General features: G+C 32.5%; 1 protein-coding gene across 3 annotated transcripts in view; it reads left to right on the top strand.

Moving 5' to 3' along the window:
- FRM-1_7 (DEAD (Asp-Glu-Ala-Asp) box helicase 1) overlaps positions 1–12,200 on the top strand; it is a 101,950-nt gene that overhangs the window by 62,219 nt on the left and 27,531 nt on the right. For 2 of the 3 annotated variants that reach the window (XM_035731805.2, XM_051211948.1), the window contains exons 8-11: positions 65–402; positions 4,607–4,785; positions 5,620–5,658; positions 10,618–10,880. In XM_035731805.2, coding sequence (XP_035589771.2) covers positions 65–402; positions 4,607–4,785; positions 5,620–5,658; positions 10,618–10,880 — 819 coding nt within the window. The remainder of the gene's footprint in view (positions 1–64; positions 403–4,606; positions 4,786–5,619; positions 5,659–10,617; positions 10,881–12,200) is intronic. The other variant, XM_051211949.1, reaches the window with a different exon arrangement.

Below are 12,200 nucleotides of genomic sequence, written 5' to 3'. Positions count from 1 at the left end.
ATAGAAAACTCATGATGATAGAAGTTATATTAGCGATTTTTAATATTCTTCACCTATTTTACAGACGATTGCGGGCGAAAGTATATGTTTAGGTGTATATCACGGTGGAATATTACTTTATCATGGGATGTTAAGGGTTAATCGGTTTTTGTGGCCTCAAATTGTAAAAATATTGTACAAGTCAAAAAATTTCATTATTGTCGTTAGATCAATGCATAGTGAAACTTTGAGTAAACGTGGAACTCTAAGAAGAACATTATCACCTGGTGGTTTGAAAGTATCTGATAAAAAGTTCAATGGTTCTGAGTCCATTCATGATGTAACTTTGACTTTTCAGTGTACAGATCCCCGTTTGGCCAAAAGATTATGGGATTCTTGTACTTCGCAACATGCATTTTTCCGGTATGTAAAAATTTAAATGTTGTCTTATGAGGATGTTTTCTTACTCATACTCATTATACATTTATATATACATTATTATGTTAATAATCACTTTAATCAGAATTAGTAAAACGGTTTTAAGGCCCTTGCTTAGGAGAAAACACATTATGCAACAAATAAACACCGAAACCAGCCATGATTTAGGTAAATGGATCAAAAAATGCTTAGTTATTACATCATCTTAAGAGATAAATTACTTTAATCAACAATATCAAGTGAACTTAAGGGCGTAGGCGAGACAATAAGATAATTTTTATAAAAGAATTATTGATCAAATGTAATTAGCCGTAAATTACAGTTTCTCAACCAATCATCTTTAGTAGATTAATTTACAACACATTTTTATTTATCCTTTTTATGTTTTTCTCAAATAACCAATTCACAATAGTTATTCAACTGAGATTGTTATTTTGAGTACTAGATAGGCTTTCTTATTAAAAGACTAAATAAAATATTCACTATTTATAATCACAATTTAATGAAACTAAACTTAACAGTTCATCAGTATTTAATCGAACGGATAATTGTTATCAGTATAGGGTTGTGGAGATTGTTGAGTTTTAATTGAGATTTTGAACCGATCAATGTTAGACCACTTTAGTGGCCCGATATCTAACTCCAGTTAGATCGTATGTTGATTTTTATTGAAATATACATGTTACCAATCCTCGTATATAATTATCGACTTAACCCGCGTTAGTGTATAATGTAATTAGATAGGTCAAATACGAGAATGGATTTTTGGTCAGAAAGCGAAGTAAAACAAAACGGTGCGCAGTGGAGAAGGCGAGTGAGCCAACCTTATTTAACCAAGCGTTAATCGATATTTATAGTCAGATAAAAATAAGTTACAGACGTGTGATGAATAGGATAAGAAGTACACACACATACGCTCATATAAAAACAGTCAAGGTTGATAATCGAGCAATTAACAATGTCAAAATGTGACTCAAGAAGGATGAATAAATTGGCTTGCCTGGAAGCTAGAATACGTTATGTGGGCTTAACATGGTAGCTGACACTACACAACCATCGGAAACTTGGAAGCATTGGACGACCGTTTCGTCCCAGATGGGACTACTCGGCAGTGCGCATCCGCGATCCTCACGCGGGGCTTTAACCCGTTGGATGCCGTCGCAGTGGTCGGGAGGTTAAGCATCCGCACGCGAGATCAGAGGTCATGGGTTTGAGTCACTCATGGGGTATCGTGGATATACATTAGTGATAAACCCTATACTAGGACGAAACGACAGTCCAATGCTTTCAAGTTTCCAATGGTGATCTAACATTGATTGGTTCATAATCTCAAATAAAGATAATTGTTAACTCTAGTAGTTGCAAGTTAGTCGGAAATATACATGGTTCTTTGTAATTTGAAAATGAGTAAAATAAAATGAAAACTTTGACAAACTGCATAAGCGATTAAGTCCATGGTAAGTGTTTCACAGTGAATTCAACTATTTTTTACAGCAAACACTAAAGTGCAGGATTCATGTACTGCCAGAATTATTGTGGTCTGGTTATTTTGATCTGACATATATCCCATCATGTTAGTTGAAATAAAAAGTTTTGTATTTTTATTAGCTATTGGATATTTCCATTCAATGGACAAGTCTTGAGATACAATTTGAAAAAAATTAAATAGTAGATATAACAGTTATCATACACGTTTTACATGTAATCCCAAAAGTTTTGATGTCAAGTCTGACTTTTGAAGTGTTCATTGTTTCCTATACGTAATGTATTGTGGGACTCTTGTATTTCTCTACTATGCGTAGACTGTAGTAAAACTATGATTAGTCTTACCGAAGAATAAATGAAAAGAACCTTGCGAATCAGTCAAATGACGTTTATTTGAATAAATCACATAGGGTTGTTATAAATAAGGTTTCAAATGTTTATTCACAACTATACTCATCTGTAAATTTCGCCACTATTCCTCAGTATTCTACGCTAAATAGTATAGTTTTATTTCTAAGGATATGATAAAGAATGATACGGAATGATAAAGAAGCATTTGCATTCATTTAGAATTATTAAAGTATAAAAAGTAAATTTTAGGTAAAACCAAGATTAGAGCCTTTTCGAATGATGAGTTATTAACAAAACGTACTAAGACTAAGTGAGATCTTATGAAAATGTACACCAAAATAAATATGATATGTTATGCTTTTAAAAGAAAATATGAATTATGGAGACGTTTGACTCCATCAAGCTATCATCACCTTTTTAAGGTTAAATTTAAAGTTGATAGTTTGATATTCAGGAAGATTGCGAGTAAGACCATTCATAACATAGTGGAACGTCCCATAGGCACTATTTGCTTATAAAGTAATTTAAACAGAACAAATTGAAGTCTGTGTTCCCAGGTAATTCACATACTTTAAAAAGTGTTTTATTGGAAAAGAGCCAATCGTATGGGGAAACAAAGATCATAAAAGAAAAAACAGCTCCATGTAACATAGAATTCCTAACTAGTAAATAAGTCGAAAGTTCTCCAAAACATATGGTGTATTATTCTTTTTTCAAAAAGCTAATAAAGTAACAAATTAGATATCCATAAGACCTGAAACTGATGTGCATCAAATCAAGTTACTATGCCACAACAACACGGCGAGACATTAAGAAAAATTATAACAAAGCAACTGAAATAATAGCATTGCTAATCATACTTAAGATATTAGGTAGAAAAAACAGTTTGAAAATAACAGTGAAGCTGAAAAGTAAATATTGTGAAGCAATGCATAATACATAATGGAAAATAAAGAACTCATAAATTTTCGTCACTGTAATCGATTTTAAGTCATGTCTATACTGATTACAACTGTACCTTAGATTCGAACAAGAATATCCCTTCATCTTCATTTAACTCAAAATTATACCGCATGACCTTATGAACTGATGCAACAACTTGACTCACCTTACGATTTCTTTCCAACATGTTAATATGCTAGTTGTTAAGGCTTTTGCCCCTGTCAATTATCACGTGACAAAATCGCCAATCGGAATACTGACTTACATGATCTTGTTTTTGTGCTAAACCAATGGCACGTCGATCAACAATAACAGCCTTGCATCAACTCTGATTCTTTCTTCTTTCTTCTTGCCTAGTCTAGAGCACCATCCCAGCCTCCATTGTATGAATAATATATTTCAAACATACGTAGTTTATATGCAAGCAAACGAGACCACAACAACCTATAAAAATTATACAAGATCGAGCCGAAAGTGTCTGAGTGTGAGACACTCTAACTAATAGATTAGGAATAACTTAAGAATAGTAAATCGTATAATAATAGCCAATAGGTCAAAGAAAGCTTATGATAGAAGGAATACGAATATATATATAATATAGTTACTTAAAAGTTATCCAATAGGAATGTATGTAATAATAGTTCATAAACAATCCCTAGCAGTTACCATTCATTTATTCTTCGTTCGAATGTGACATTAGCTATTATTTGATCTCCATAAATAAGTTAACAATCCTAGTTAATCGATTATGTAAAATATAATCCACCAGGTAAATTTTAACTAAAGTTACTGTTTTATGTCATTTATATCTTCTTCAAATGAACATATAATATGTTAGATGCATAAATATGAGCTGTTACTCGCCTTTTAATGCACATTGATGAACATGATAAATAACTGTAGTTTTTGTTAGAATAGATAGATTTCAGTATTCAGCCAGCTTCTGACATTACCATAAGCGGTGTGAAGCCTGATTACACGTAGGTCCCCTTAGCTACCATCAAATTTAATCTTTGTTAGAATTCACTGCGGTTTGAGACGCGAGTTATGTCTCAAAAACTGGTACATTCAATAAATTTTCTCAGTAGATTCAGTCAGTTAAGTTACAAGCAAGTATTTGATGGGTTAGATTAGTGAGTACCGACCCTTTTGTTATTGATCCCTAAAATTTTAAAACAAATAACTGAGTAATATTTGTAAATGTAGACAACTCCCATTTCCAGTGAAAAATAGGATGAATATGTACACGATTCCAATAAATAATTAACAAAAAATGAATTATTAGTGTTTTCTGTGAATTCATCATAGAAAGATTTTCAAATTATCTTTTTATTATGTCGTAGTATGTTAGGCATAAACCAATCATAACCTTTTAAACTTTGGCTTAATTTATTTTACTATGGATGATTAGTTTACGTGATACACCAGGACCCCAAAGATCTAATCTTACAACAGCTTTTAGTACGCGAAAATATCATTTTACAAATAAATCATTCGATGCATATTCAAGAGAACCTAGTTCAGAATGGATTCCACGACAACAGCCTCCAATTAAGCGAGTACAAACTCAAAGAAAGCCGATTCAGTACAGTAAGTGAAATATTCTACAGACGCTTTTTGTTTAGTGTCTTAATTGTATTAATCAGAAATACCTTTTGTAATCGATGTAGTTTATTTAATAATCTTTTAAATTACTTTATCAATTTATTTTAGTGGTTCACTCAAGTCATCTTGTCTCCTCATTATTTATCGTATTCAAAGACAAAAGTTTTACATTTTTATTCATATCAACATCTATCACTATTTCAAGCTATAATATGTTATTAAGTGAAATTGAAACTATCATAAGCGGGTTTTGAACATCAGAAGATTGATAATTAGAATTTAATAGTTCCGTGAGTTTGGTTTGAACTTCAAATAAAATGTATTTCTTGCTCTCAAATATATTAACGAAGTACGACCTCGATATCGCGTTATCATTAGAAGAGTCACTGAAATTGTTGACTATCAAACCAATTATCATACCTCATTTACTACATTTAATTTTAGACCAGAAAAAATCGATTAAATAGAAGAATGACAAACGTTAATCAATAAGATTAATGTAAACAATACAGTTCATGTTCTTCTGATGGAAATAGGACAAATTATGAATCATTTGTCACTTTAATAATCAATTTAATAAAACCGTATTTATTTATAACTAATTTTCATAACCGATTTAATATTGAGAAGATATATTTTAGAAAGTACAAAGAATTGGACAATGTTTTCTTGTTAATTTTAGTATCTTTAGTCTATAACATCCAAACAGTTTACTCGCTTTAACTGAAATTTTCCATTGTATAATCAGTTATAATAAATCAATAATCTTTAATGATCAGATACTATAATAGTATATATTTTATTAAATCTCAAAAGCAGAATCTCCTTCAGCTAGTCCATCAAAACAACAACATCAAGGTAGGTCAAGTTAGAATATACATATTCTAGACTTTCAAAGAATAATTATTTCTATTAACACTAAATTTGTAGTTAACAGTTCTAACAATCCTAATCGATATTACCTTTAACTTAATGGTTTACGCTTAACATGCCTATACTATTTGTGTGTAATTAGTTTTTAATTAACCGATAATTATAAATGATTTACCGATATAAAAAACTACTCAAATGACATCTAATTTCATATATTTAACTAACATTAGTACTTTGATATGTAACTGTTTTTTATACTAAATACCAACTCTGTTGCGTATTCATTTCTAAGAACATTACTAATGACATTTCCACTACATGGATTTGTGAAAGTTATTAAACTTTAAGTCAGTTTTCATTCAGCAATTTTAGTTACACATAAATGAATCTTTAAGAATTCATTGCCCATTAGTGGGTGGCTCTGAGAAAAATTCTTCAAGTTTGTGTAAGAAAGTATGACTGATGAAAGCTAACCATGCAAGGAATATCAGTGCGCTATTGAATAATAGTTGCTTAACAGAGACAACTGGCTCACGTTACAAATGTGAGTCATTATATCAAAACTCAATGGTTTGATTGTCTTATGGTCACAACGAGGCATTAATATCTTGAATTTGATCCTTGGAGTGAGATATCGAGTGGAACATACAAAAAGGTCCTGGTTTATAATTAAGCAGTTGTTCAATTTCTTAGTTTTCCAGGTTAAGTAAGTTTATCATATAATCCAACATAAGATGAACTCAATGTTAAGTGACCAAAGTTTTATTCAACCTTTATTAACGGTTGAAGGATATTCGATTAAATTATTACTTAACTCTGTAAGGAGTCAGCACTAATTTGACAACTTTATTCACTTCCTTATATATTGAACATTCTTCAAGATATATGCTTACCTATTCTCATTGGAATAAAACAAATACGTTATGTGTTGGACACTATCATTAAAGAGTAACATCGGTTCAAATCCACTGTAGTTGGAGTACATTTTAAATGTTACCATCATTGGTTAAAAATACTTAAATAGTTAATTATCGTATATTCTTTCTAGGATTCTCAAACACCTTTCCATAGTTTTTTTATTACTCTCAGGATTGAATTAATTACGATGAATTTGTTTTAAATTCTAACGACTCAAAAATTAACTTTCATTTCATACTTATGTATAGAAATTTGTGTTTTAAATTAGTTATATAGTGATTGGTCAAAAACTCTCATACTTAGAGTAAAATACACGTTTTTGTTTTCAAAATTCTTGTTTGGGATATGAGTATGAAATTTACAATACAAAAATTATGTAGGTAATAGTCAGATATTAATCTCTTTATTGAAAATACTTTCAAATGTGATTCTAGAAAAAAGGATGATAGTGATTAAAATTAAGAATTCAATGTATTTACGCAATTCATTCACATAGCAAGTGTATATGAAAGAAACAGTTATTCTTTGAACTGCTTTGGTTACAAAAAAATTATTCAGTTCAGTCAGTCGATGTACATATTTATCTTTTCGTTAAATAATTATAATCAATGGAAAGTGAGCTTAATATCTTTGTGAGATTATTAAATATGAATACTACATATGTCCCACATTTTCCAATTTTTTTATGATCTTACTTATGATTTTGCTAGAAAGATAGTTTAAGGTCACTAAACAGTAATAAATATTTTAGTTTTCTGTATTTCAGATTGCTGTACTAAACAGATTACTAATACTGACTTCTTCATCTACTTGTTATCCCTATGTATTACGTTATCGATTTTCATATTTTATTGTGCAAACTTTTACATTTAATATAATCTAAGATTAAGATCATGAACCGGTCAATGTTAGATCACCATCAGGAACTTGGATGCATTGACCGGTCTTTTCGTCCTAGTATGGAACTCCTTAGTAGCGCGCACGGACGATCCCCATACGAGAATCGAACCTAGGACCTTCAGTCTCGGACGCGGACGCCCAAACTTCTGACCAGTGCGCCGGCATCCTATGGTGTTAATGTCTAATTTCAACTAATCCATGATATTGTGCGACCATCAGGTATGAGCCAGATACTCGCCGAAGACAATGGAGGATGGTGGCGCAATATTGTGGACTCGTCGAAGTTATACATTAACACCGTTGAATGTCAACTCATTTGTCTAGAGGTTTAACTTTCGTGCAAAAACGAAGATCCTAGGTTTGAGTCCCGTGTGCAGGATCGTGTGTGCGAGCTGCTGATGAGTCCCATACTAGGATGAGACGGTTATCTAGTGCTTCCAAGTTTCTAGTGGTGATCTAAAATTGATTATTTCATGATCTCAATTAAAACTCAACAATCTCCACAACCCTATAGTGATAATCTAAAATTTTCCTTTTGCATGTTAAGAATAATAAATTTCTGTAGATTTCTATATAGCGTATCTTTACTTTTATTAATTATTAGCCTATTATTTGCGTTTTTGCGTTCTGACATTATTTTCGGTTTTTTAAAATTCGTTTTTTGTTAAAAGTTCTTTATTTTAATCACAAGTTTTTGTCATCTTTCATAACTTATTTAATATAACTCGTCCGAAGATGTCTCCAGTCACTTAATCCATCCCGATGTTTAGGATCTGATGATATCCCAAACCTCCTTTTTAAAAAATGTGCTGACGTCCTATGTTATCCATTCACGACTATCTTTAACCGATCCTTCTCATCTAATCCCATACCGAAAATGTGGAGAAAGATGAAGATAATCCCTGTACCCAAGAAAGTATCTGGTGATAAGAATGTGAAATTTAGACGTATTGCAATAACTTCACCCTTCCTCAAAACAATAGAAAAATTATTAATACTTCCACTTCAGTCTGCGGTAAAAGAGCATATTGATCCGTATCAGTTTGCCTACAGATGGAAATGAAGCACCTTACATGCCTTTGCTGTTCTGCATCACAATATAGTGTTCAAATTAGAAAAGGGTAAGAAGTATGTTCGATGGGCTTTTCTGGACTATACTTCAGCTTTTGATTCTATAACAAGACAAAGTTTAATTAACAAGTTAATCAGCGTCAACACTGACAGCTGGATGACCAACTGGCTATGTTCCTACCTCTCTGGAAGGGAACAGTACACTGTGTTTGGAGGAAAGTGTTCAGAGTCTCTACTGTCTCATGAAGGTGTACCACAAGGAGCTGTTCTTCCACCTCTTCTTTTCTTTTTTTTCTGCATGATCTGCCATCTTCCACAGAAAACACTTTTGTGAAATATGCGGATGATCTCACTGTATGTATGCCTATCTGTTCCTCTTTACATCCCATAGAAATGAATGGGTTTTTGTCTCGTATTGATTGTTGGTCTGTTTGGTAATGGTTTTATACTTAATCCGTCTAAATGTCAAGCTGTTAACTTTAACATGAGACATGAACGGAATCTAAACACTATTTTGAGATCCCATAATGCTTTTGCCATTGAAGACTGTTTGATAAACACAGTATCGAATGTCAACTATCTTGGTCTTACTTTTTCCTCTGATCTGTCTTGGTCTTCTCACGTTTTATTGTTATCGAAGAAAGTTTTCCGTCTGACTTACTACATAAAGAAGTTGCATGCTCTTGGGATTACTCGTCATTTACTCTTACAATTTGTCAATTCTTGCATATTACCTATTATTCTTTACTGTTCTCCATTATTCTTTCCCGGGCTTTTGAGAAAAGACTTTGTTGTATTGCGGAGAGTGCTGAAGGCAGTTAGCAAGATGTGTGGTGAATCTTTCGAGGTCATAATTAATATGGTTGTGGATACACATCTAAAGTCATGCAAACTCCTGGCAGATGTTATTTAATCAGATACTAGTCATCCCCTTCACTCTTATCTTTCTCCTTGTATATCTTCTGGTCGAACGATACGTAATTACATTAAAATCCATGCACGCAAGCAAAAGTATAAAAGTTCTTTAATACCTTACCTAGCAAATATACTCTGTGACGAACAAGTTGTTCGAGTTAACCTAGTCAATAACCTGCACTCGTAACATGTCTTGAATTTAGAAAGTTACACAGTTTTTCGGATTTTTTTAAACCTTTTTCTGCTTTTTTGTCTTTGTTTCTGTTTTTTGTTTTTTTTTGTGTAAGAAACTTGTTGAAATACCCTGTTCTGAGAATTCTATATTGTACCAAAATATAATATTGAATAAAGCCAATAGTAATAATAATGCTATAAAATCTGGATAGGTTCTATTGAAGACTGCAGTGTCTTCTGGAATATATATGTAAACTCTTATCAAGTTGTAGTGCGAGCTCGTATTTGCCTGTACTTTACTGAACTTATAGTATTCATTTCATCTCTGTATATTAGTGTAAAGTTTGGATCCTCGACTAAAAGACTATTTAGGTTACGGTTTAGTGGTGGCCATTCTTTCTAAAACAAATTTGTGGTATTTCTGCATAATGAACTAACCGGTAACCATTTTCGAGATCTTTTACTGTTTTTAACTTCATGACGACAAGATTATTATTGAGTCTTAGATTTTACAACCTTTGTCACAGTTTGCGTATGTATTTACAATTTGTTCGAATAAAAATTTATTAAATTTTATAATGACTCTATTTATATATTTGGGTTACCGAACAATTGGTTTGAGATAGTTATCTTCTTGGAATCAGTGTATTTGTTTAATCTGTGTGTTTTGTGACCACTTGCTTATCGTTTCTCGGCTCTCTGAGCTAAGATCATGTGTAGTATCATGAGCTTATAGCGCTATTCTTCATACACATACTGGTATATGACAAGTACATTTATCTCTAGGTTCACTAATTTATGTTTTTAGTATAAGTTACACTCAGTAGTTTCTGACAAAGTTTAAATAAGTACAGGGTAACCACTCCTGCTTTTCATTTTTCAATAATCTACTAGAATCTTTTTACATAAAATAATCAATTGTGGAAGAAAAATGATTTTCTCAACCCGTTTCTATTTTATTACTAGTATCTGGTAGTGTTGCACCAGTTGCTTATGGAGAAGAACCTGATCAGTATTATTTGATGCCTGGGACACCTTCTCCTTTACCAGCTAATTCAGTAAATGTTGATGTTTTGCAAAATTTACCACCATCTTACCGTAAACCAGGTCCAATTCGAGTACCTTTACCAGAAGATCACTGGCAAATGTCAGCAGCTGATTGTACACAAGGATTAGGAAGAAATATTGATGGAACAGACATAGCAGCAATGCCAGAAACAGAATGGCAAGTAAGTCATCTTGTAATATGTTTATCCTTGAATTACTCACTTTTATACTCTCCTTTGGTATAGAGTCATAAAATCGAGTGTCAGATTGTCAGGCACCTAGCCATCTTGGATTATTTGCTGCATATAAACCACCATTTCTTGTCGTTTAAGGAAAATGGAATTTTGAGACTGTATATGTACGATAGTCCCTTTAATTCTGTTATTCGGAGAAATTTCATCACAATCCCTTTATATGGTTGAATTAATACAGGTATTTAAATAAAGAAGAGTGAATCATTTCAAGTGAATCAAATTTAACTGACTATTTTGATCTACTTATGATTCTATTGATTACAGACTCAAAGCGTAGCACCCCCTACTTTTAACTGTGACAGCGTTTAACTACAGTAATCAACCAGTGAATATGCATACAACTGAATAAGGGATTTTAAATTCCTCAGACATTTATTAGGAAATATGTAATGAGCCTGACCAGTCACCAATGTGCACTCCGGATCCACGAAACTGTAGGAACTCAGAGACTGATATGTGTATACCACAACCTGCTTGGAGTATTCATTTTCCAATTTTACTAGGTTTCACTCATAAAATACGGAAGTTCTCCTCTACTGTCTTAGCGAATCTAGAAAAACTAAAAGAGAAGACATCTTCAGATCCAGCTCCGAAATGGGCACTTCAAGAATGTGCTAAAGAATGAAATAAGGAGGTATCAAGAAGATGGATTTATTATTGAGAAAGATTAGCTGGGTTTTCAATGTATTATAGATACATTAATTACGCCTGAGTAACATTTAGAAATGAAAATTTAAAGCTTCTTCGAAACTAACAAAAGCTCTGTAGCCCACTTCCGAGTTCCTTTAGTGTAAAGAACTACAGGCAACTTGTTTGTAAAGTCCACAGTGTTTACTTAGTGCTATGGAAAGTTGTGGGAGATTGAAACTGCAACAATCGGACAGACTTCCATGTTAGCTGTGGTCTATGCTACTTATGTTTGAAGATATAAGTAGTATGTGACACCAGTCGGAAATAGAATGTCTGCGAGTAGAAGGTTGAGAAGATCGACACGAAGAGAAGAGAAGGAAACTGAAAGCAATCAGTATAACAACGGGAATGAAGGAACAATGAAGCTTGTAAGAGACAATTCAGAGAAGATATGCAAATGATATATTTGATGTCCATCAGCTACCCTGTAGTCGATTATCACCATAGAAAGCCAGAAATGGGATTGATATTGGGTCCCCACCACTTTGCTAAATTAAAAAAGACAACTACTGACTCAAAGTAATAAAAATCTAAGAACTACAATGATTTAGCTCCAGT

Source organism: Schistosoma haematobium, chromosome ZW (assembly GCF_000699445.3).
Source record: "Schistosoma haematobium chromosome ZW, whole genome shotgun sequence".
NCBI lineage: Eukaryota > Metazoa > Platyhelminthes > Trematoda > Strigeidida > Schistosomatidae > Schistosoma > Schistosoma haematobium.
This window is presented reverse-complemented; position numbering and strand designations above follow the sequence as displayed.